General features: G+C 32.5%; 2 protein-coding genes across 4 annotated transcripts; both read left to right on the top strand.

Annotated features, from left to right (window-relative positions):
* The first annotated feature begins 4344 nt into the window (after positions 1–4344).
* On the top strand, positions 4345–16988 carry LOC107853097 (casein kinase 1-like protein 10). Of its 3 annotated transcripts, XM_047414902.1 has the most exons (16): positions 4345–4528; positions 4693–4927; positions 5059–5099; positions 6344–6413; positions 6511–6659; positions 6735–6830; positions 7540–7610; positions 10850–10911; positions 11000–11063; positions 11165–11249; positions 11419–11545; positions 11677–11750; positions 11825–11888; positions 15911–16044; positions 16192–16501; positions 16599–16988. In XM_047414902.1, the coding sequence occupies exons 2-15, from the start codon at positions 4852–4854 to the stop codon at positions 16468–16470; spliced, it is 1392 nt and encodes a 463-aa protein (XP_047270858.1). In that variant the 5' UTR covers positions 4345–4528; positions 4693–4851; the 3' UTR covers positions 16471–16501; positions 16599–16988. The 3 variants fall into 3 exon arrangements, with proteins under 3 accessions (XP_047270858.1, XP_016553596.1, XP_047270859.1); XM_016698110.2 differs by having other exon boundaries at positions 16192–16988; XM_047414903.1 differs by lacking the exons at positions 4345–4528; positions 4693–4927 and having other exon boundaries at positions 6351–6413; positions 16192–16930.
* A 2077-nt stretch (positions 16989–19065) lies between these two features.
* Positions 19066–22606, top strand: LOC107853104 (peroxisomal membrane protein PMP22). Its single transcript, XM_016698115.2, has 7 exons — positions 19066–19413; positions 19604–19702; positions 19878–19979; positions 20330–20405; positions 21758–21828; positions 21936–22021; positions 22356–22606. The coding sequence occupies exons 1-7, from the start codon at positions 19342–19344 to the stop codon at positions 22405–22407; spliced, it is 558 nt and encodes a 185-aa protein (XP_016553601.1). The 5' UTR covers positions 19066–19341; the 3' UTR covers positions 22408–22606.
* Positions 22607–26753: the final 4147 nt, after the last annotated feature.

Raw genomic sequence — 26753 nt, 5'->3', positions numbered from 1 at the left:
TTATTTTTTTATTAAATATTATTTATTTTTTAACACCTAGATGACTCATAATAATTAATTAAGAGCGATTGATTATGTTATTCCTATAAAAATTAACATAATTTTATCATATCCAATAGTAATCATCGATAACTCACAAGAGTAGTATATTAATTAAATACGGGGTGCTATATTTCACATATACAAAATATGATATTATTAAACATTATTGGATAGAGCATTATGTTTATCTTTGACAATAATAAAATTTTATTATATATTTTTCTTTATTTCATTTTTACTTGATACATATTGACTCAACGCAAATCTTAAGAAAATATTCATTAGAAATTTAATTTATTAAATTAAATTTATTAATTTTGTACTTTAAAAATTAAAGTTAAGTTTAAATACTAGTATTTCTATATAAGAAAAAAATAGTTTTAAAATTTAAATTTAATAAAATAAACAAATTAATTAATTAATTTTCAATATAAAATTCAATTAAAATAATAAAATTGATTTACTTTAAATATTTAGTTACAATTAATTAAGATAATTTTTTACTCTATCATGATTTATGCCGCACCGATAAAATTTTGAGAGTAGAATAGAACTTTTGTCTATTTTTAAAAAGTATTTTAACTTGTTAATTATTGTGATTTATAATAATCTTTACATAATTATCAAATAATATAGTTACTCCCTGTGACCCAATTTATGTGGCTTCGATACAATTTTGAGAGTCAACTAAAATTTTATTTATCTTTTAAATATTTTAAGTTGTTATATTGTGATTTGCAGTACTTTTTTTTCGTCTCAATTTATGTGGCATTCCTAAAATAATGAGAGTCAATAAAATTTCTATATGGCTTTTTAAACATTTTAAGTTATTAATTATTGTGATTTATTTTATTATATATAAAATTTTAAAAATAATATAAACAAATTAAAAAAATTCACAAAATTAAAATTTTATTATTTTAAATATTTTATTAACTCCTTTTACTTGATACATATTGACTCAACACAAATGTTAAGAAAATATTCATTAAAAATTTATTTTATTAAATTAATTTTATTATTATATTATAAAATTTTAAATTTAAATATTAGTATTTCTATATAAGACAAAAATAATAAATCTTTTTAAATTTATTAAAAAAAATTTACTTCAAATATTTAGTTATAGTTAATTGATATAAATTAATAGAATATATTAAATATTTAAACCATTATAATGAAATAATGGAATCATTATATATTTGGGGCATGGTATGTAATTAAGTGGAAGTAGGTGGACTTTTAGTAGTGGCATGATCTGTAATTAAATGAAAGAAAATAGACATTTTTTAAAGATTTTAATAGAATACACATAACACAGCAGAAAAAACAATGATTTTCAGCAACCCATATATTAAAAGATTAAACTGCCCTTATATCTTTTTGTAATTACATGTAGCAGAGGTGTCAAAATTAACTCTTCTACTCTATAGAAAAGAAATATGTTGTGGGTTGATCATGATGGACTTAAATTTTATGATATCAATTTAATTTTTTATTTTTTATGAATAATTGTTAATTTTACGAGGTAACTCATTTAATATGTATGTTCAAATATATAGTTATTTATCCTTGAATTAGATTACTATATATGTCACTAAATAGCATTTCTAACTTCAAATTAAGAGTTTTTTTTTGGATTGTTTTGATTTTTCTTGTAAAAATATATGCATCATTTAAAATATATTATTAACAAATCAAGTTTGTATTAAATAAATTGAGATAAATGTGCAACACAAGTATTTATTGACTAATATATATATATATATATATATATATATATATATATATATATATATATATAATATTTAAAAATTATTTTGTTTATGTGGCTCTGACGTGATAATGATGTGGTGTTTATGTGTGGACGCGTGTAATGCATTCTTTATTGTGAGAGTGATATTATATTTTTAGATTTGTATTTAATTTATTATAAAATTGTTAAAGAGATAAATAATTATGTTAAAGGGTTAAAAATAAACTGAACGGACAAGTTTAAAGGTAAGGTGATGTCTTTTCTGATTTTTGTACTCCTATTAGAAAGGCAAAACCCATCGTCAGGCCCCTTAAGTACGCACGATCTTTCACTTAGGCACCTCAAGTGGACATTGGTTCATTTTGGCACCTTAAGCGGCCTTCAAGTGTGCCACTTTGGCACCTTTTGCCGAATCAATAAATTTATACTGTGTGCGTGTATTACACAGCCTGATGATATGGAAAGTGACAAGTAATATGCCGACACATGTCATTTTTCTAAAAAATAATTTTTAAATCAATAATTTTTTTTTTAAATCAATAATCACCCCTCCCCCACCCCAATATCATTTTCTCCAAAATTCCTGCAACAATGCCGCCCCCTTTCCCCTACCCCCACCCTTTCCAAAATCATCTTCTAAATGCAGCAGTGCCACCCCTTTTATCCCCATACCCCACCCCCAACATTGTTTCTCTAACCCACCCCCACCCTCTAAAATTCTAAATTCTTGAAATTTCAAATTTCAACAAGGAAGTCATTGATGGACCTTCACTAAACACACATAAAATTTATTTCCTCCTCTTTGTGATGATTCATGGCAGGCACCAAACCCATCTTCTCCAAACACCACAACCTCTTCACCCCACGTACGAATTCATCTACTCCAAAACACCCCTGCTGCCCATCCATTTTTGTATACCAGTAATAACATTTTCTTTTCAAGAAAATAATAATATCATTAATAACACCAAATAACACCATTAATCTTTTCAAGCAAATAATAGGCAATCTCAATAAAATTTTTCAAGCACACCATTAATATCATCATCATCATCTCAAGACGACCCATGAAGACAATCTCAACAAATTTTTTGCCTCGAATTCCTCCAATTGTTGATATTTCGATTGTGAATATTTCCTTCAACTGTGAAATCTCAACAAATTTTTAATAAAGAATGTTTGAAATGAAAATTTTCTCAAATTGTGAAGAAAAATATTAATGGTGAATAAAAAAAGAAGAAAGAGTGGAGAAGAAAAGAGAATAAAAGAGAAGAAAGTTAAAAAAATTATGAAAATGACCCTCAAACGCGCCTTCAATGCGTGTGTCACACGCACCTTGCGAACTCAACAAAAAGTGTCAAAATGACACACTTTATACTTACTTGAGGTGCCAAAAGAACCAATGTCCACTTGAGGTCCCTAAGTGCTTGTTTGGATGGTGGTTTCCCATGGTATGATATGGTATGGTTACCAAGAGAACCATGTTTGTTTTTGTTGTTTTCTAAAATGTGTGGCATGATATGGTATGTTTTTATGGTTTGATAACCATGAAATCTTTTAATTTTCAGAACCATCAATTTGATGGTATCCCATGGTTCTGTTATTTATTTTTTAATTATACCCTTATATAATATTATCTAATCCCATTTAACCCTTTATCCTATATTACTTCTAACTATAATATATTTTTCTTTTAACACTTTTCTGCTTACAACCTCTCCTCTACGTAGTTCTCCTTTTGTTTATTCTTTTTTCCGCCTTCTCTATATAAGACAGAGATATTATGCATACGAACACCCAAAAGCTAGAGAATGGCTAGTGAGCACAGAGGATATCTATGCTGCTCTTGAGAGTTTTGTTGTGGCGTGAAAGTTTAGTATTAAGAGAGCCTACATAGCATTCACTCCTACATTACCTAAAGTGAGAATTTAATACTGACCAAAATCTAGCATTTCGTCATGTTATGGTTAGCCGGCTATTTATGTGATTGTGCACTGTGAATAGATTGACTAAGTGGGAAGTCCATGCTTCTCAGAGATGTGTCCTATGTACCATTAATGAAATTGAGTCTCACTCGCTTTCTATTTGATTCAAGATGTCGAATTCTAGTATCTATTTAGCATAAAAAATTTCATACCAAAAATTAAAAACTATAGCTTCTGATTGAAATAAGTTGTTGCGGTTTTAGTTCTTGATCATTTCATGAATGTAAAGTTTTAATTTTGTTAGAATTTTTATGAATTTCACAACATAATATATTTACAATCCATGATTTGTGATAAATCTGAAGAAAAAAATTATTTTATTAATAATTATCATAAATTTAAAATTTATAATAATTAGGAATATTTTAGTAAACTTATCCATTATAATATAATACCATACCATCAAACTAAATAAAAATATTATTATTATTAAATAACAGTGAACAATACAATTTATTCAAATATTATATTATATTATACAATATCATATCATACTATTCAAATATTATTATTATACAGTACCATACCATATATATATATAGAGAGGTGGATTATGAAATCATGTCAAACCACCCTCCAAGTGCTGGGTTTTGCTTATTAGAAATTATCCGGCATCCCAACTCAACGTCATCCTCTCTTTTTCTCCCCTTGATCTCTTACCCAATATCCCTTATTGTCCCAACAATCAATTCCCCCTCTTACTATTTCGACTTGCCTCTTTTTTCTCATATCTACCATTTTCTTGGTACGTCTATTTTTACCTACTCCAAAACCCACCAGTACTTCTATATATATATATATATATATATATATATATATATATTTGTATATACACCTTATCTATCCGCATTCTTTTTTTTTTTTGTTGTTGCACTTTGTTAAATTAATCTTTTGTTTTTTTTTAATCAGAAGAAGAGTCTTTTCCTGGAAAAAAATACGTGTTTGCAAGTATTAGGGTTCTTGAACAATTCTTTTGGGTGGATATGATGTACAATTGATTTTAGGGGATCTGAGAGTGTATATTTAATCGTTTTGATGGAGGGGTAATTGTTGTTAGAGAATTCAAGAATGGATTCTGTTATTGGTGGCAAGTTTAAACTGGGCCGAAAGATCGGTAGTGGATCTTTTGGGGAACTTTATTTAGGTAATTATCTCTATTTCTCTTCATCTATATTACTTCCAGGTCCCAGCCACCCCACCATTGTGAAAAAGAAAAATATTAGTATTAATATTACTGTGTTTTTGGATTTTTATTGACCTTTCATTTGTTACCAGGGGTGAATATACAAAATGGAGAAGAAGTTGCTGTCAAGCTGGTGTGTTTTTTTGTTTAAATTTAGCTTACAGTTGAAAAGATTCTATATGTAATGATGGTGTAAAGTGTAGAAAAGATGCAACTTTTAACTAGATAAGGGAGAGATATGTCCAATCAGTTTTGTTAATTTGGTTGTTAGTTTGTCTTTCTTAATCTTCCATATTAGTTGTCGTACTATTACTCTAGGATAGCGGAAACTTTAGTGCACCAGAGTGTTCTTTTTATAGTTTTACGGTAGCTTTAGTGCACCGGGCTGCCCTTTTTACGCTATGAGTTTCTTGTTATTCCATTTCTGTTACTATTAGCCCGTTTGGCCAAGCTTCTAAAATCAACTTATTTTGGAAAGTACTTTTTTCAGAAGCAATTTGTGGTTGACCAATAAGCATAAAAACACCTTTGGAGTAGCAATCAGTGTTTGATCAACCTTTCTAAAAGTGTTTTTAAGTGTATTTTTCTCGTAAGTGTTGTTAGGAAGAAACTATTTGTTTTTTTGCTTATAAAAAACAGTTTCTGCTGCTCCTCAAAAACACTTATTTTCTCCCAAAAGTTTGGGCAAACACACCATCTTTTAAAAACAAGCACTCTTGAGAAAAAATAGCACTTTTGGGGAAAAATAAGCTTGACCAAACAAGCTATATTTACCGTTTCTAGCACTTTGATTATCGTATTATTTTGTAGTAGTGAGTGTTCCATTTTTAGTATGCCTTGTCATGCTTTCTTTAGCATTTCATCTTTGTTTCTTCACTCCTGTTGTTTCTTTTTTTCATGCTGCTTTGCATTGTTTTTACGTGAGCCGAGGGTCTATTGGAAACAACCTCTCTAGCTTGTAGGGGTAAGGGTACATACTATCCTCCCTAGACCTCACTTTGTGCGATTACACTGGGTATGTTGTTGTAGTAGTAGTTTGTCTGTGCTAACAACTGGCTTATCAACAACTAAGCCTTGATCTCGAACTAGTTGGGTCCAGCTATATGTTAGAGTTGATTACTGGATGTGGCTAATATATTGGTCCTGAGTATTGAATAATTCTTAATTGAAATTAGCATGTGGGTTGGGGAGGCACCTCAATATGATGCATTATTGCCTTCAGATGTGGTTTCTTCTATTGTCAATGGTTAAGTTTCTCACAAATGCTTTCTGTTACAATTTTCGTGCGGTTGTGTTTCAAGTGTTATGTTTAGTTATGAAGTTTGTTTCTTTGATGTGGGCTTTACTATTTCCAGAATCTAATTTATTGCTTTCCAGGAATCAGTTAAAACGAAGCACCCTCAGCTTCATTATGAATCAAAGCTTTATATGCTTCTACAAGGAGGAAGTGAGTAATAGCTTCTGCCACTTCGCTTTTCATCACTGGTGATGATTTTTTTAACTTAATTGATCTCGCTTGGTATTGTTTATTTTGTACTTTTAAGCGGGAATTCCCAACCTCAAGTGGTTTGGAGTTGAAGGTGAACACAATGCCATGGTTATTGATCTTCTTGGGCCAAGTTTGGAAGACTTGTTTAACTATTGCAATAGGAAGTTCACATTGAAAACAGTCCTAATGCTGGCGGATCAGTTGGTCAGTAGTAAAAAGTATTCACTTGTATGATTGTTGTAGCTGGCCTGTCTAATGCTCATTATGATATATATGCAGATTAATAGGGTTGAATATATGCATTCAAGAGGATTTCTTCACCGTGATATTAAGCCTGATAACTTCTTAATGGGTTTAGGGCGTAAAGCTAATCAGGTATGCTCTTTATGACGTGCTTTATATCTGTGTGAGTATGTCCATATTTTCCTATTGAGGATTTAAACAAGTTGGTAAGGTTGCGTACAATAGACCCTTGTGGTCCGGCCCTTCCTCGGAACCCGCACATAGCAGGGCTTTAGTGCACCGGGCTGGCCCTTGGTAATCTTAGGTTCAGGGAATTTCATTCTAAGAGTCTCTGCAGGTTTCTTCAGTATCATTGGAGATGAACATATTTACTTATAAAGAAAAGGTGGAGCTAAACATATTTTGTGTTGTGTTTTGCTTAAACTAGGAATTTTTTATTTGGGATGGAGGAGTAAATTTTTGCTACTCTCTTACATTTGGCACAGTTTAGTGATCATCAGTTGAAAATTATCTTTCTTTTGTTGTTTTAAGTTGCATTATGAGTATGTGCTTGTCGACAGAATTAATGATGAGTTTTGTGGTATTTTAATAGAATTTTCACATTTTCTTCAATGTTTCTGTCGTTTTATTCTTTTATTTTTGCTAAGGGGCTAATCTTTCGAGCTCCTTGAAACTTCACCGAGTGCTTAAAACTTAAAAGTGTGTAGCTGAACTTCTCGTTCCTTCTATTTCTTTCTCTGGTTCCATTCCTTTTAGAGCATAAGTGAACGTATCCTATGTTATAAATCCTGTGTATATCAACCTGTGTTTGTTTATCATTTTTCTCATTGTGCCATAACAGGTATATGTCATTGACTATGGTCTTGCCAAGAAGTATAAAGATCTTCATACACATAAGCACATACCATACAGGTATAATGTTTGTTCTTTTTCTTAAAGAACTGATATGCAACTAAAGTGGAATTTTTCTTCTACAATGATTAGATATTTGGACGACAAGACAAAATCTGTTTTTTATCGAAAGTGATTACATGATTACAAAGAGACATGCTTTGAATCTTTTTGTAGTCAGTTTCTTCTGCTGCTTCATTTTTTGACATGCTGGAGTAGTGGACATTTGATTTTATGATCCCGCTTCGATATTCGTTATGTTTCATTTGGAAAGTTCCATCGGGGAAACACATCTGCTCGGTGGATATTGAAAACCTGTTTGGTAAGCTCTGTATGGAGCGTTAGTCTTTAAGATCTTTGGCTCAGCCTAGACATAAGTTAATGGAGGAATGAATACCATTCTATTTATAGGTAAAACTCTATATTTAGCAAGGAACGGAGGACCTGTTGCTTTTTAGACCAACCTATTAGCTTCTCAAATATTGACTTTTTTGAAATGCCAAGATGAAATTTAATAACACTTGTTTAGCCAAGATTCCGTAAATACTGAATCAAAAATAAAAATTCTTTCCCTTTGTGAGGCTCAAAGAAAATTGTGGCCCTTTTGTGAGATTTTCCTTTATCATTGATGGAGGAAGAGTGTGTCTGGATCATTTAGAACTTAAAGAAAATTCTGACCCTTTTGTCGGATTTTCCTTTATCATTGATGGAGGAAGAGTGTGTCTGGATCATTTAAAGTTCTAAACAGTAGTCTTCTTTAAATAACCCCGAAGCACTGACCAAGCTTTGTCAGAACTTTAAGGGCTCATTGGGTTACAAGGATAAGGGATACTAATTGTGGGATAATATGTAGGATTATTTTATCTTGTGTTTGGTTTGAGTTATTTGTTCATGTATAAGCAATCCCGGGTTTGCTTAGTTGTGGTATTATTTTTATACCACACTCTATGTTGGATAATAATTCCAGGATAGTCCCGAGATAAAACAACGAAAAAATACATTTGCCCTTCTCCAATGCTTATATCCCAAAGTCTCTGCACTTTTTGGTTTATTTTGGTGTTTGACAAACACCAAAAGAGCTTATAAGCCAAGTGCTTTTATGCTAAAAATAAGCCAAAATCTGTAAGTTGGGATTGACCCATTTATAATTTTTTAGCTTGTGGCTATTTGGATATCACCAAGTAATTAACGCTTCTTTTAAAACTTCCAAAATATACTTCGCTACTTCAGTACAAAAAGCTGCGACTCTAATGTGTTGGGAAGATAGAAGCTTTTAAGATGGATATTAGGATAATTTAAAATCTATTTAATTATTATATGTTATTTAATAAATAGTTGTTTTTTATTAAAACTAATACTATCCATCAATTTAGAATTGAAAGTGGATTGAGACAAACTAATTTGTATTTGAATCAGTTTAGAACTAAAAATCTTATAGCAATCAACTCCTTTGTAAGCTTAACATGATTAAGGTTATCTCAGTCATTTTTTAATAGAAAAGACACTTTTTAACCTCACAAATTAACATCTTATTTCCAGTTTTAATACTTCTATCCAAACACGCAAGTGCTTATTTACAGGATCAGCTCCAACACTCAAAAATTATTTTTCGCACACTTGTACTTTGAGGCCATTTAAGTCCAACTAACCCAGCAAGCTCTTTTGACAAAACGAAGGTTAAAATTGAAAATAAAAGTTTATCCAAGTTTATGTTGTGTAAAATCAAACACATGATGTATATTAAGCGTGCATATCCCCTTTTGTCGAATGAACCAAACACCTACCAATAAAAGTATACCCACTAAAAAATCGTATCATTATTTAATCCCCATACTATAATCCCAGTATAACTTGTTCACAAATGACCTCTAAATGCATCTGTTGCTTATTCAAAAATGGTGCTATTTTGTTATCATGTTCCTTTAAATTATCAGATGTGGCATGGTCATACCTTTTTTAAGGGTAATAATACTTGGGATGAGAAGAGTCAGGTGGTTCCGTTTCAATAATACTTGGGATGAGAAGAGTCAAAGGTGGTTCTGTTTCAAAGTGCTAAAGTAATGAGAGGAAGCATCATACTCATATTCTAGGACTTTCACTGTAGATATGCTATTTATACATTGCCTCAATTTTATCTGGTGCTAGTGAATGAAGCTTCCGGAGGTCTATTTTCATTCTTCCTAAGTAGCAGTAGGGGTGATTGGTGTCTGTTAATATGTGCGGGTATCTTATGTATGACATGCATTAGTGTAGCAGCTATAAATCTTGTCAAAGAGAGTGAGTTCTGAATTTATCATATAACAAACTGAGTTAACAGTAGTCTTACCAAGCTGGAAGACTTTTTCCGAAAGTTGAGCACTCCAAAGATTCTTTGAACTTTCGTAGTGCCAGGCTGAGAATGAGAAGCATTTGAAGTAATTTTTTCTGTGCAAACTAGTTTTATCATTTCCCACTTGTTGATACTGGATAGATCTTAAAACCTTGCAGCAAGCTGTGTCCTATCCGAATGCCATTGAAAATTTGTCCTGAGAAGCTTCTTACCTTGAAATTAATTTCTCAGCGGATCTTTTGGTACCATTACTGTTGCTGAGATGGTAACCGCTTAAGTCACATAAGACAAGACATGGACGTATAAACTGAGATACATCTTTAGTGATAAACGATTAATATACTGTCACTGCATTCTCTTGGAGATAAATTTACATGGTAACATGTCATTTTCTGGGCAAGCTGGTGTCATGCATATGCTGATGAAACAAAAAAAATGTTCAGACAATCAACTGTGAGTTGGGCAACAGCTCCAGGGTACAAGAAGAGGGGTGTTATGTATGAGACATAAACTTAATCTCTTTTGTCATAGCCATTTAAGAAAGAAAATTTCCTTCAAAATTCCTATTTTGCAGAAACTAGATTGGATCAATCAAAGCTATCCCTTGGAGATCATATGTCATGTTGATACTTTTGAAATTTTCATCACATATGAAGTCTATGTTTCTAGGAAACGAAAAATAGTCATTATCCAGCTTCCTGCTTGGAGGCTGCTCATAACTCCTTTTTTATTTTTGGCATCTTTTATTGTATAAAGTTTCGATCTTAAAAGGTGGATATCCAATAAATAAGTTGGAACTTTTAGGCTTTGACATTTCTTCTGTATGATGCTAATCTTTCCTTGATTTTGTCTTTTCCCCTTTAGATGGGGATTGGTTGGATTACTGCAGTTAAGCATGATTGCTTGAATGAACTATGTCTTCCATATCCAGGGAAAACAAAAACCTCACAGGCACAGCTCGTTATGCAAGCGTTAACACCCATCTTGGAGTTGGTAAGTACAGATGAAATTATTTTCAACACCTATTCATATTTTCTTGGTTTGTATTTAGTTTGACTTTCTTTCTATTTCTTGAATGTAGAGCAAAGCAGAAGAGATGATCTAGAGTCTCTTGGCTATGTGCTTATGTATTTTCTGAGGGGCAGGTTGGGACTTAGAGTTTTAGTTGATTCTTGGTTACTTTCCTTTTTTCTCGATGCATTACTTTTCTCTTCAGTGCCTAAGCATTTGACTGCCCATACACCAGTCTTCCATGGCAAGGTCTGAGAGCTGGCACCAAAAAGCAGAAATATGACAAGATCAGTGAAAAGAAGAGGCTTACACCTATAGAGGTACATTACTTGCTTTTGTTCATGAGAAATTCTTTATATACGAGATATTGAAAGTCGGATCATAGAGGAAAGTGCTGTGGTTGTAATCTATTTGCCCTAGAGTTGTACTGTCTACTCATCAAATTGCATAATCAATATAGTTCGATGGGTTTCTATTGACTATGAACAGGTACTTTGCAAATCCTATCAATCAGAATTCACATCATATTTTCATTACTGTCGATCTTTGCGGTTTGATGACAAGCCAGATTACTCATATCTGAAGAGGCTTTTCCGTGACCTTTTCATAAGAGAAGGTACACTTCATATATGGGCAATGCTAATCATTTCAGTCATCTATTCCTCTAGATTGCTACTTCTGTGTTCTTTCTTGTAATATTAATTTCTATCGCCTTCTTACATAAAAGAGTTGGTGTACTCATTGTAGGTTATCAGTTTGACTACGTGTTTGACTGGACGACATTGAAGTATCCACAAATAAGCTCTACTTCAAGAGGACGGGTCTGTCTTTTTAATCTTCTGACTTGATTTCATCCTTAGGAGGCGATTTTCTGACATTTTATGTCTTTTTCCAGCAACCAATTGGGAGATTACCTTTGAACCCTGGACCATCTGTTGAAAGAGCAGAAAAGGCCCCAGGTATTCCTCTTCCCTAGAGGGACATAGCTTTGAGCGTGCAGCTTGACCTGCTTATATATGATATTCATTCAACTTTGAGCTCATGGTGGCTCTCCTTCATCTCCAGTCTCATTTAAGCTTTTCACATTATAAGCCCTAACTGGTTGCAGCTTTACAATGTCAATTTAACAATTAGTGGTTCTCCTTAGCTTGCTTGATACCACAGGCAAACTTGCATGTGTGTGCAGAGAGGGAAAGAGTGGGCGCAGTGCTCAAGCATGCACATTTGCTATAACTTGGAGCAGCATTCCTTTATCTTGGAAAATAAATGCTCTCTATCCCATGCGCACATGCATATATTCCTATTGCTAAGCGCAATTAGTCTGTTCAAGCTTCTATTAGCTTCCTGGAATGAGGAATCCATCAAACACAATTTTGTTTATTTATCCATTTGCTGCCCATGTTTTTGTAAAGTGGGTGCTACCTCAGCAAAACTGGGACAAAATTTGACTTGGTATATTTTAACCAAAGATAGGCTCATTATATTTTGGGCGATAAATCATTTCCTTTCAATTTTGGGCGATATTCAATTCTTTTCATTAAATATCAGACTAAGATAATGTCACCTTTACATTTCAGTTTCCCCAAATAATATCCTTTCCAACTATTAACACAAAATGGAATATTTTCGTTAGATAAAATACAAATGAACAAGTTTACCGATACTTTCCATGCAGGTGTTTTCCTATCCTCCAGATATTCTGTATATTTTCTCACTTGTCAAGTTGTCTGAACTCTGAATCATGTAAAGAGCAGTTTTCTTCTGGATTTCCCTTCCTTTTGGCGTCCAGCTTTTCCAACCTCCAGAGCCATATCATCCGCCACACTTAGTGTTACCTGGATTATATTAAACAAAGACTATTCTAAGGCAGTTTTACTGCAAGATTGCAGTTTAGTAATAACTAATGAGTGATAGCTTTCTCAAAAAACAAAGAATTAATAAGTGATAGATGTACAACACCAATTTGTTGTGTTACATCTTCATCTCAATTTATCTGCTATAAAGATTATATCCCGCATTATACCAGGTAAACAAAGACTGTTCTAAGGTCTGTTGGTTTACTGCAAAATTGCAGTGTAGTAATAACTAATAAGTGATAGATGCGCAAAACCAATTCGTCATGTTACATCTCCTTCTCAATCTGTCTGCTATAAATATTATATCCCGCATTATACCAGGTAAAGAAAGTTCTTGGGTGTCTTAGTCATGTTGATTTTCTTAATCCATTGAGCAAGCGGTTGTAGTATGATTTACCCGAGAAATATTTGCTACCATCCATTTTGATATAATTCTCATATTTCTGGCTTTTATGTAGTTTAATATCTTGTGAAGGAAGTTGCCTGCTTCGTCCCATTCACATCATGGATAAGCCTCTGGAAAAAAGAAATTTCTCAAAACACGTCCTTTCTCCTAAACATTTCCATTATTGTGCTATGTTTGTCAACTTCTAAAGATTATACTTTGGAAATTCTTCTTTTTGCTCATGTCTTCTCACTGTATGTCTAGCCAAAATTGTGTCCTATTTCCATTATCAATTATCAACGTGAAATCAATGTATTCAAACAACTTGTATTCATGACATCAATATTTTAGAGAGAAGTACCTTACTCTTAGTGGCCTCCTGATTTGTTAACTCCTATGATTGCTAATGCGAGAAGTTTGGTTGAACGTGGTAAATCTTCCGATGCCCAAAGCCCAATGCCCAAAAGCTCCTACTTCCATTAGATTCATCACTCTCTCCCACCCTATCAAGTGATATCTATTATCCATAACTTGTCCTACCGTGGTAGAGTTCCTGACTAGTTTCTTTAGCTTCTGACCAATTGATGATGGGATCTGAAAGAAGGATATAAAGAATATCAAGTTTATTGTCAATTTTATGAGTGTAAACTAAACTGTTTTTGATAGGTCTTCGTACATCCGCTCAGTCTTCTTTACAACTCTCTCAATTATCTAGATGATCTGGTAGGCCTTGATTCTGTACTTAAATTATCTTTGTAAAAGTTGAGATTACAAAACATGATAGGAATAAGTGAACCAAGTTGGGATTAAGACGTAGACGTGTTGGTATATTTACAGCGACACCAACAACATACCCAGTGTAGTCTCACAAAGTGGGGGGCGGGGAGGGTAAAGTGTGTGCAGACCATATCTCTACCACAGAGGTAAAGAGGCTGTTTCCATAATAGACCTTCGGCTCAATAAAGGAGAACAGATGGTGAGGCTGTTTCCATAGACCTTCGGCTCAATAAAGAACAACAGATGGTAATTGAAGCACAAGAATCAACAAATAATAATAAAAACAATAAATAATGGAAGAGTAGTACAACAACAAAACAGTACGATAGTTGACGTACAAGAAACAACTGATATTGAAGGACAAGAAACAGCAAGAGTAATAGTAATACAACCACTGCTAGTATGGGCGAACAATGTGCTGCTACTACTATCCTTCTACCCTAATACATGTCCTCCACAACCTCCTATCTAAGGTCATGTTCTCAGTAAGCTGAAACTGCGTCATGTCCTTTCTAATCACCTCTCCCAAATACTTTTTTGTCTATTTCTACCTATCTTGAAACCATCCATAGCCAACCTCTTACACCTCCACACTGGGGCATTCGTGCGTCTCCTCATCACATGTCCAAACAATCTCAACCTCGCTTTATACATCTTGTCCTCCACCGAAGCCACTCCCACCTTGACTAGGATATTCTCGTTTCTAATCCTATCTTTCCTAGTATGCCCATACATCCATCACAACTTCTTCATCTCTGCCACTTGCATCTTCTAAACGTGAGAGTTCTTGATTGACCAACACTCTGCCTCGTTTGACATCATCAGTCTAACATGTTGGTATATTTACATTGTTTTATTTTATTTTTATATAATAGAAATGAGTGATCACATATGTGGGTCATAGAAGATTAAGGTGTCATCCGCTAAGTGGAGACGTGATAAAGAAATATCTTGCACATCTTTATAAGAAAACATGGATCTCCTTACATCTTCCTTTATCCAATACAAAATCAGCTGGGGTAGCAATTCCCTGTTCCAACAGATTTCTGAGAATTTTCATAAAAATTAGGGAGATGAGTGCACAATAGGATGTCTACCTCCATTCCTACCGCAAAGTGTTCTGTTTCACCATTATGGAACGTCCTACTTTGAAAATGTTCTAATAGATTCAGTTTATACCTTTTTCAGGAACCCATGCTAGTAGCAGCAAAAGCAAGAATTTGATAACATGCTACTAGCTTTATTCACAACTAGCTTGCATAATATCTCTGGGTTTTCTGCTCCTTAGTCTCGACCTGACAATCTCATTAGTGATAAGGAGAATATCTGTGATCTGCTTAAGACAAGCATTTTGAGTGGATAATATGAGATTGCATATCTATGGTTTCAATCTCCTATCTAATAGGTCAATACGCCACCAATGATTTCAATCTAGAGGAAGTACATTCTCTTTATGAGCTATATCCATGCTTATAGATTGGTTAACTGCAAAAGGATCATGTTAGATAGTACAGTTTATAAGTTGTATTGGTTAAGCATTGTACCTCTGACTTACCACATTATCCATAAACTACAAATTGATATGGTCTGTGTTGCAACCGACTAAATAAGCAAGTAGTTTTTCCATTTTCCTTCTTTTTTACTGCTTGGGGCTTAAGCTGCTTAATGATTAGGGAATCGATAAGGAGTGATGAAAACAGGAATTGCTTGTTTTGTGCTTTTCTTGATCTACTCTATACCCAAGAAAAAAAAGAGAGCATAAATAACAGGTTGAGCAAGTAAAACAAAAAAAAAAAGAAGAATTTTTCTTTTGGGATTGTGTGAGTGAGTGGGTGGTGGTGGTACTGGTGGTTTTTTTTTTTTGTGGGTGGGGTGGGTGGGGGGTTATAAGTGGAATTTCAGGAATCGTAATAAACAGACAGTAATCAGAAGTTAATTCTTACTTCTGTCTGATATTTTGCAGTGGGGCAGGAAATTAAAGATAAGTTTTCTGGTGCTGCGGAGGCATTTGCTAGAAAGAATGGGACTGGAACTGGTTTACCGGGGGACCGTTTGAGACATAGATCTTCAGAGCATCTACCATCCTCCAGAGATGTGGTGAGCTATGAACTTGATATCTTTCATATTTGTTGTCGCAGCAGCGGCCCTGTACGTTATTTCAGTTGTCTTTTCAATTTGTATCGATCAATTGTTTGTACGTGGAGCTTCTACTAGTGTCTAACAGCTACTTGGGTTTCCCATCAGCAAGCTGATTCTGAAAGAGGGCCCGTGTCTCGTACCGATAGCACATCGAGGAGGGCTGTGATGTCAAGCAGCCGACCAAGCTCCTCTAGTGAGCGTGTTGAGAATCGTGCTGGTCGGTTGGGTTCAAGTAGCGGCCGAATGTCCACTTTGCAAAAAACACAACCTGGATTTGAAGCCAAATCATCATCCGTTACTCGTGCTAGCGTTGCAAAACGGGACAGGGATCATGCCCTGAGGAGCTTTGAGCTGCTAACTATTGGCACAGGGAGAAGGAAATAAGACTGATGTTTTAAATATCTGCCCCATCAAGGTAGCAAACTTCCAAAAATGGCATTTATGCATTCTTATTATCGGCATTTGTCCCCAGCTAGTGTGAAATTCTCATAACCGGTTTCACCTATTGTTAGGAGTGTCAGCTTGGCACTCTTCATTAAGTTCTTCCCAGCGATTTTTGGCTGATTCTTGAGACAAAACTGCTTAGCCAAATGGCCAGAGAAGGGGTTTTGCTTGTATATTTGAAACCTGTCTTAATCACTGTTGAAGCCCATGATTGCTCCATGCAGCTAGTTCGTGGTTGTGCAGATAGTTCCATTATTTTGAGGGGCTGTGAGTTCAAGTACTTACCATCCTCAGTAGTGTGGCTTAAAAATGTGACCTGAAAACTTGTTCCTATACCTTTGTAATGGCAGACTTATTGTTTCTATTTCTCCCTTTCAGAGTGTGAAACAACTCTGATCCACTGATGGTCTCCGTTTTTAAGTTGAATTAATGCTACACAAAATGGCAGTTCACTAAAACTAGCACTGTGATTTTTCCATCAAATATGGGCGGACAAAGATATGGCGTTGCCTTCAACATTTAGCTTTCAGAGTTCGTTTCAAAAGTTTAACTTTATACGTTTGATTTGTTGAGTTCACGTTGGTATTTCTGTGCCTAGAAATGCGATTTTGATTGTTGAGCAGTATTTTACTTGGCAATAAATCTCAGCAAAAGTTTTAACTCACAGATTTAGTGGTTTGATTATTTTACTCATCAAACTGGCACAACACGCGAAGACCTTGGTTCATTGGCAAATGGCAACTACAACGTACTCTTTCTATCAATAAGAAATTGAACGTGAATTCGTTGCAGTATGTATTAGTAATATTATTACCAACTGAATTCTATGCACGTAAATGCATTGAAGCATCCATACAACCACCTCTCAAAATACATAATGGACTGTCGATTTCAGTTCCAACAACTGTCCGTGTGAACAAAACTAAGAAACTCAAGAAGTCTGAATCTGGTCAGGGAGATCATGGAAGATGGATCACAGTTTCTTTCTCAAGAAAGCAAAAAAGGAGAGAGCGCACACGCATCAACTTTAAGAAACACAAAAGGAAGAAAATGTTTCAAACACTATTAGGGGTCGTTTGGTATGTAGATATCTTCAGGATTAAGTTTGATACTAAATTTATAGATAAAAAACATAAAGTTATTATCAAAGTTATTTTGAATTTACTAAAAGAATCTTCAAGTATGCGATGTCCTATTATTCTATAAAAGTTATAAAGACCATTCTAATCGAATTTCATCCTATGTATTCATGCAAATGATGCACGTGAAGGAAAGAATAAATTAAAAAATGCCACGTGTAACTAATTTTTTCAATTCTTTATAAAAAGCCATCTTCTCTTCCATCTTACCCAAATTCCCATTGAAATAGCAATTACATTTTCTTTTTTTTAAAAAGACGTTGTCCTCAACGAAATCAGTTAAAAAATTTAAGAAATCTCCGTGATGGTGAATTTTATTTAGTTGGTGTTAATTTTTTGCTGAAAATGACAAAGTAACAAGAAAAATGGAGAGGCATTGTCTGTCAGCCACCATTTTTACCGGTGAAAAGAATTTTTTTGATGATAAAAAAATAATGAAATTTCGACTGTCACTGAATTATAATAGTGAAAGAAATCAACAGTGAGCTGAAAATTTAGTGAAATTTCAGAAAAAAAAATCATATAATTATAAAATCGCTCCTTTTTTGTTTCAATGGGAGGCTAAAAAATAAGTTATATGAGTTTTAAAATTATGTCTAATTTTATTTTTGAAAATTATTACGTGACTCTCATTATCAATTTTAAAGGCTAAACCTAAGTTTTGGGAGGTCTCATTAGTAATTTGAGTGTGATCAACACCTATTTTTACGAATTAGGTTTGATCTAAAAATGACATATTAATATTAATTTGATTTTTGTTTAGGGGATATAAAATTTCCGTAAAATTTAAGTGTCCATTTACAAATTCGGGATAACTTTAATGGTGATGTTATGTCTTTTCTAAAATTTGTATCATTAACAAAATACAGTATAAATTTAATATCAAACTTAAATATTCCACCTTACACGTACAATATATTATTATGATTATTTATCCCTTCTCTCGTATGAATAAATTGTGGATTATAATCATAGAAGCATACTTTCATGATAATTTAGTACTTTCTTATTCCTTGTCTAGTTATTAATTCTAAAATAATTTATGACAAATTAGTACTTACTAATTAATATTGAGATAAGTTATTTCTGTCAGAGTAAAATAATAATATCGAGATTATTAATTTTGAAATAAAGTAACTAAAATAACGAAACACCCTTAAAATTCCTCAAACCCATCTATTAAATAAGATGGAACGAATTGTTGTAAGTAAATAATTTTTAAGTAGAAATTATGCATATACATTATTTTTAATATAACAAATTATACCTTTAATAAAAAATAATATTCAGAATAACTAATGGTAACATAAGTTGTGTTCAAACCTAACCACCCTACGAGACGTAAAAGTGGAAGTGGACACCATAAAAAAGGAAGGAAAAGTAGAGAATGATGATGTAAATATCCAACACTCACCATCTTAAAAAAAAGACTAAGAAGAATGGGTCTGAGATTTTCAAGTCAAATGAATGGAGGTTTCCACGGAAGGTGGTAAATCAAAATTATAGTAATAAATAATGACTAGCAGCAGCGCTAATACTGACTACTAGTATTTAATTATATACTATATATAGAGAATTAGCAAAATATATATAGGAAGATTGTTAAGTCAGGCTAAATTTGAGTCAACAAGGTATTCATTTCTTGGTGTCTTTGAAACTCAGAATCAAAATCATGTCTGAAATAGTTAAAGAAGCTTGGAGAAAATATCTAACTGTTCTGCAACTCCATCCTCTAAGAACCAAGGTTCTATTTTCTTATGTATTTTTTTTGTATAGTTTCATATAAACCTCTATGATCTTTTCCTATTTTTTGTTGGCATTTGTTGTTTTTTCCCCTTAATGTTTATTTTGATTTATATGGTTTCTCTGGGGGTGATGTAAGTAATTTGAATTAATGGTTTTTTTTTTTTTTTTTCTATTTCCATCTTTATTAGGCAATCACTGCTGGAGTTTTAGTAGGGTGCAGTGATGTAATTGCCCAGAAGATTTCTGGGATCAAAAGACTTCAATTAAGGAGATTACTTCTTCTAATGGTACTTGTTTAAACATATATATTAAGTATTATCATGCTTTTAAATTCTCTAATCTTGATAATTCTTGATTCATAGGTTTTTGTGTTATTTATTGATAGTTTTTGGTAGGTTAATTATGGTGTTAAATTTAATCAGAACTTTTGATTGTCTGATCATTGTGCTTTTTCACATGCAGCTCTATGGACTTGCATATTCAGGACCCTTTGGCCATTTCCTGCATAAATTGATGGATGTTATATTTCAAGGAAAGAAGGATAATAAAACAGTGGCTAAAAAGGTTTAGACTCTGTTCTCAAAGTTCCATTTTTTTGAAGGGAGCCACAGTTGTTGTCCTGTGACCAAGAGGTCACGGGTTAAAGTCGTAGAAATAGTCTCTTGCAGAATGTAGGGTAAGACTTCATATAATAAATCCTTATGGTTCGATCCTTACCTTGACCCTCCAAACACGTGGCTACCCTTTGTGTTTTTCAGTTTGTAAAATCTAAAGATGGGCAGCTCAGTTTCTGTGTATCATGATAACTAATGGACTCTGGTTTTCTAATTTTTGACTTTAGCAGTGCAACTCATGGGCCTAATGGCCAAAAATAATTACTAAAATCAACAGTCTCTATTTTGATCAATTTCCAGGTTTTGTTGGAACAGTTGACCTCATCTCCTTGGAACAACTTCTTTTTTATGATGTACTATGGCTTGGTTGTTGAAGGTGCACTCATTTCGTCTTCAAACGCTAAGAAACTCAATTTCAATCTATTTGGCTTCGTTAAATCATAAATGATATTTTTTTTTAACGTTTTGTATTTTTCAAGGATGCTCCTATATTGTTCCATATTTAATCCACCCACTCCCCACCCAAAGTTTCTCTTTTTAGTATCCTCTGTATTATGTTGGAAAGTATTCTGCAATGTTTACAATACTTAGTTGGTAGCAGTAGAAATCCTCATAGGGAGTATCCTAATACATGGTTTGATCCAAATTAAGGATGAAATAGTATGTTGGTCTGCGAAATCCTATGTTGAATCTCTCTGAATTCACCAGGTGCTTTTCTGGTTCATAAAGTAGAACCATTGAGGGGTTTAAACTATGCCGACATAGCGTCGTCGGGTCATTTCTTAGCCTGAGAGTTGTCATACAACTGCTGGAGGAAAACTCGTATTCCTTATGAACTTTTTGAATTTCCATAAACCATGATCATCTAAAGCTCTTAATCATACCTTGGTCACACTATATCCCATAATAGATGGAATTCCAGCCATCAAAAGCGAAGTGTATTCTGTACTGATCATAGGCAGCTGAGAGTATGTAGTCGAAGAAAGAAAGAGATGCTATAGATTATGTGTCCCTTCTAGCATGACTACTTTAAGATCTGAGCTTTAGTTAACAAGCATGAAACTTAATTAAAAAAAAACAATTAAATTGGGGGTAGGGGAAGGAAGATATGGGACGGGGAGGGAAGATAGGGGAGGGGATTACAAGAAGGGGGAATCGAACCCTCACCAACAAAGTGAAAATCAGGTAGCCAACCAACTAATATACTAATATTCCTCAACAAGCATGAAGCTAATTAGATGAAATGCAGCCTATTGGAAGCCAAGAATCTTCCTTCCAGTAACTCTATTGACACCTTGTTGGAGTATCTTTCTTTTCCAAGATGCTCTTGCCTTTCGTGCATAAATCATCTGCACTCTGATCTCGCTCCTTTAGACGAAATAGGTACAGGATTCTGACAGGAACATTTTATGCAATTCCAAACATAGCGAAAAAGAAAAAAAATGTATTATCTATAATATAAGCTATAGCATGCAAACCATCAATAGATGGCTTTTGGTAAGGCAATCTAGCCTTTCAGTGTTGATTCCTAAAAATGACGTTTAATTTCTTATAGAAGATCTAATCTACCTACAGAGAATACCAAAAAGCAGAAAAAAAGAAGAAAAGAAGTAGTTTATTATACATAACCACCTCACAACTGAAACACAAAAATAGTCATGAATTTTCATTCATATATATGGTCAACAGTGTTAGTTCCTGACAAGAGGTTAACTTCTTCCATAACAGGAAGGCCATGGGGTCATGTCAAAAACAAGGTTCGGAAGGACTATCCCTCTGTACAACTGACTGCATGGAAGGTAGGATATAATGAATTCATGATCAATCTTTTCTTACACGAAATGCAGAGAGAAATTGTGGTTATCATACGAAATTGGTAAAACTAAAATGTGTCAGTGATGTGCAGTTTTGGCCAATTGTTGGTTGGATCAACTACCAATACATGCCCCTGCAGTTCCGCGTTCTATTCCACAGCTTTGTTGCTTCATGCTGGTGAGTATTTGTTCCCTCCCTGATCTTACCTTTGGTGCTTCTGTTATATATCCTTGGCAAGTGGAATTTGAGTTAGTTTCTTGTCATTCCCAAAAAGAATGTCTCTTTCGTCTTTTTGACAATTCTTATATGCTAACTTTTCACATAACATGTTTAAGGCCACAAAATCAAAAGACATTTGGTACATTCTACTTATCTTTAATTTCAAAAGTTTTCTTTATTTTTTTTAAACTCCGTGCTAAGTCAAAATCTAACAAATAAATTGAAATGGAGGGAGTATTTATGTTGGTCAATAACTCAATTTTACTAATCCTTTTTCCACTGGCATGTTTAGGGCAATTTTCCTGAACTTGAAGGCAAGATCAGTAACTGCTAAGAAGGACTGAAGCTGATGAAGGGTTCATTTGCATTTCTCTCCTTTGTCGGTGGTATTTTTAGCTTATTTGAGGAGATAATTACATTAAGTATGTTATAATTTCATATGTTTGTTGTTAATGTTGTTTGCTTGGAAACATGGTATAATATGTATTGCAACATGAGCTCATTACGAACTTAATCGATCTTTTGAGTATCAAAATTAAAGAATACAAGTCTGTAAGATTGTCCCTGTTTAAGAAATTTGTGCAAATATAAAACCAACGAGAACTCCTCTTTCTGCTTTCTTCTTTTTCATCATCATCCTCCATTGATACTTGTATTCTTCGTTGCTTTAAACAGTATCAATTTGCTGAGGTCCAATAGTATCAATATATATTTATCTGAATTACACATATTGAAGAGTAATGTTTACCGGTGGATTGTTAATATTGTGGCTTCTTTCCTTGTGGACATTGTCAATGACTCTGTTTGTCATATTGGCATAGAGTATTGGACTTGGGAATTGGCTATTGGCAGTCAAGATGCTATTTGAAAAACATAGAATGAAGATGGTTCAAAAAATTATCAATTTGTCATAACTAGTGAAAACTGAAGATAAGTAAGTTCTGCTAATTCGACAAAGCTTAGTGGATAATTTAATAAGATTAGAGAATGAAGATTGTACCAAAATATGCCCGAGTGTGTCACACATGCAAGTTTTGCCTATCTGACATGATCTATGAACAATTTAACAAGATAGGAGAATAAAATTAGATTAACTATTTATTGTAAAGATACTGTTAATACAATATGATATTATTGCTTTAGGTTGAGATCACACGATTTTTTAAAATGGCTTCACACCATTAAAGGTATCATCACATCTTATATGTACCTTCCTAATTATTTTAACTATCAACGTGAGTCTTTTTGCACAACCAACTATTTCCCCCTCAATGCAGCATTATCATGATCCATAGATCAATTTTGGAGATTCATTATTTTCCATCCTTGTGACTGAACATTTATCGTCACCAAAGCCTGGAGTTACCTTCTTCTTGTATGCACATGCAATTTCAAACCATCTTTAGCATGGTAAAGATAGCCCCATGCCATCACTACACCATCTTCATACTCATCTTATCAAATTAGAGGCTCTAATACTAGAAGTCGAACTATATCATCCGAAAGACAGTCTATTTAAAATTATAATAAAAATAGTTAATAAACTTTTGTCTCATCTAAGAAATTTATACAAAAATAATCATAAATAACCTCACGGTTTATAACTTTCACAAATGCATATTAATTAAGAGTGAAAATCCTAGATATACTTTTAAGGCTGTTTATTACGACTTAAAATTGTACTTTATAATATTTACAAAACTAAATATTTATTTACAAGTCATAGCAATTTTAGTAAATTGTACAAATAATGTTTTATTTTTTTAAACCATGTAAAGGGTATACATTCACATCTCACCTAAGAAATTATGTATATCTATTCACACACCCCTAATATAATTGTGTAATATTTATTAGAGAAGTAAGTTGTTGGTAAAAAGAAATTCCCATTTAAACACATTACCGTCTTTTCATAATACCTTTTCTCTTTCTGTCTCCTCTTTCTACTTCTTTCTTGGTAATATGTATCTAAAAGAATTAACCTCCCGTGTATCTAAATTTACACCACATTTTGTGATTTCGGAGTTTTACATTTGATTGTTTTTTGAATTTTTTAGATTCTGGATATTTATTAAAGATTACATTTTGTTCTACATTGATCTTCACAGAATTTTGGGGGTTTGGGGTTAGTAATTCAATCTCTTTTAGTTTTTTTCTCTACTAAATAATATATCAAAGATTATAAATTATTCAAGTGCAACATTAAATTTTGTGACTTTAATTATTGGGGTTTTTAGTACATTTTCAATCGAAATTCAAAGATGTTATTTTTGAAATTTATAGTAGAATTTTTGATGAAAAAAATCATGTCTACCAAATCTAAAGTTTGATTGTACTTCCATTCGTAAGAGCCCAAGATTAGTTGAAGAGAGCAGATCCATTTTGCTTTGCAGATTAACTTTTGATTTGAATTGTTTCACCCTCACCAGTGAAGAAGATGATTTTGAACATGAAAAGGGAGACATTATCGAAAAAAGAGATCTTCCATAAAAATCTTCTTTAAGAAGCAAAATAAGAGAAAAATGTTGTGGTGAGGAAAATTCAGATTCAAATTTTGTAGAAGGAATCCTTTATCACAAATCGAAAAAAGAGAGAATGAAAAAAGGTAAATCTTCTCGAATGGCAAGGTTGAAGTTCAATGTATGAAGTGCCAAGAATGTTGTCAAGATGTCTAACAACAAGAAAACCAAGCAAGTTGTGAAGGTGTTATAAAAATGCCTTTTTAAAAGTATTATTTATTGATATTTTATTTTGTATTATGAATATGATATCAAATTTGAAACAATTGTACTTTGAGAAATATATTTTTCTGATCTAAATTTTACTTCATTATCATACATTAACATGCATTCTAAATATATTTCTAAATGATTTGCTTTTATAATTTTGATTAATTTATATTTTAAAATTTATTAATTTTCTTAATATATTTCATTTACTATGAATATGCTTCTGATATCATAGGTTTGTGTACTATTGAAACTAATTTGCTTTTATAATTTCATTTATATGTTTTATATGTCACAATTTTTATATTTTTTGTTTCAAGAAAGAAAACAATATAGTAATTAGTCTTCATATCTTAAAGGTAAATATTTTAGATAATCTCCACAAATGATGAAATGATAAGAATTTCATCAATTTAAAAAATTTTCTTTTGAATTTTTTAAAATATGCCACACGTTAAGGTGCAGCCTCAACTCCTCCATAACCTATTGCATGCTAAAACAATTAATAACCGCGATGACATGTTCGATTCAGCTTGATGGGAAAGAGCTGCAACACTTTGGTAAGTTTGTCACTGTAGTGCATTGAAATGCGGTCGAAAATGTACGTAATTTTTTTCTCTATTTAGGAAGTGCAGCCTTGTCTTACCGATACTACACTTTGATAAGAGAAAGCTGCACTTTCGAATCGAAGGAGCACCTTACCAAAGTGCTACAGCTCCTTCCCGTTCAAGCTGAAGATGAACATGTCATAGTGGTTATTACCAGTTTCAACATGCAACCGATTACGAAAGAACTGAGACTGCACCTTAACTTGTGATATTTTTAAAAAATATCCAAAAGAGAATTTTTAAATTGCTGAAAATGTTCATCATTCTATGTTTTATGAAGATTATCAAAAATATTTACCTTGAGATATGAAGATCAATGACTATATTATTTTCTTTCATGATTTATAAAAATATACAAATTACTAAAAAAAAGTATTTGAATATGAATCTAGAATATATAAATGAAACTTAAAAGTCGATTAGTTTCAATTGTTTCAATTGTTGACACCTAATTTTTGCCCTCCATATTTTAAATTAGTTTTTGAATTTCTTAGTTTTAAAATATTTATTTTAAGTTATTTTGAAATAAATTTCAACCTTGCCTTTGAATTTATGTGAAAGTAATATATTTAATGTTTAATTATACACGATTATATAATTATCAGTTAAAATACTTTATAATTTATTCTGATTGAACAATTACAAATATTCTACTTTTCTCAAAATCGATTGAAAATAAGAAATTGATGACAGAATTAGTTTCTTAATTATTATTATTATTATTACTATTATTATTATTATTATTATTATTATTATTATTATTATTATTACTATTAGGATAACTATATAACTTAGCAAACATACACTCATAATTATCCTATTTAGCCTAAGTTTTAGTTACTTACAATTCATAGTCCCCTATTGCCTTTTAATTATCCCTAATTACAATTCGTAGCATCTCCCATATATTTTCTCTTTTTCTCTATATTCTATTACTCTCTTTTTTTTTTAATCCTTTTTCATTTTTTTTCTTTTTTTTTTTTTTTTTTTGTTTTCTCTTTCTTTTTTCTTTTTTCTTTTTTCTTTTTTGTTTTCTTTGTTCCATTTTTTTTGTAAGTTTTTATTCTTTTTTTCAATTTTTTCTCCTTTTTTTTTTCCTTTTTCCCTTTTTCTCTTTTTTTTTTTTTTTTTTTTTTTTTTTTTTTTTTTGTATTTGTTTCCCTTTTCTCATTTTTTCTCCTTCTGTTTTTTTTTCTCATTCTTTTCATTTGTGCAAACTAACAAACACAAATACAAGTGCTAACTATAAAATACAAATACAAATGAGAACTATAACATACAAATACAAGTGCGAACTATAAAATAAAAATACAAATGCGAACTATAACATACAAATACAAGTGTGAACTATCA

The sequence above is a fragment of the Capsicum annuum genome, chromosome 6, assembly GCF_002878395.1.
Source record: "Capsicum annuum cultivar UCD-10X-F1 chromosome 6, UCD10Xv1.1, whole genome shotgun sequence".
NCBI lineage: Eukaryota > Viridiplantae > Streptophyta > Magnoliopsida > Solanales > Solanaceae > Capsicum > Capsicum annuum.
The sequence above is the reverse complement of the archived record's forward strand: the minus strand, read 5'-3'. Positions and strand labels throughout refer to the sequence as shown.

What these genes read in the sequence shown, in the direction of transcription:
- LOC107853104 (XM_016698115.2), top strand. Translation starts at nt 19,342, where the DNA reads ATGTCTGAAATAGTTAAAGAAGCTTGGAGAAAATATCTAACTGTTCTG. An exon ending in TCCATCCTCTAAGAACCAAG is followed by an intron (nt 19,414 to 19,603) that starts GTTCTATTTTCT and finishes CATCTTTATTAG; the next exon opens with GCAATCACTGCTGGAGTTTT. An exon ending in AGCTTTGTTGCTTCATGCTG is followed by an intron (nt 22,022 to 22,355) that starts GTGAGTATTTGT and finishes TGGCATGTTTAG; the next exon opens with GGCAATTTTCCTGAACTTGA.
- LOC107853097 (XM_047414902.1), top strand. Translation starts at nt 4,852, where the DNA reads ATGGATTCTGTTATTGGTGGCAAGTTTAAACTGGGCCGAAAGATCGGT. An exon ending in TATGCTTCTACAAGGAGGAA is followed by an intron (nt 6,414 to 6,510) that starts GTGAGTAATAGC and finishes TGTACTTTTAAG; the next exon opens with CGGGAATTCCCAACCTCAAG. An exon ending in AAGAGCAGAAAAGGCCCCAG is followed by an intron (nt 11,889 to 15,910) that starts GTATTCCTCTTC and finishes GATATTTTGCAG; the next exon opens with TGGGGCAGGAAATTAAAGAT.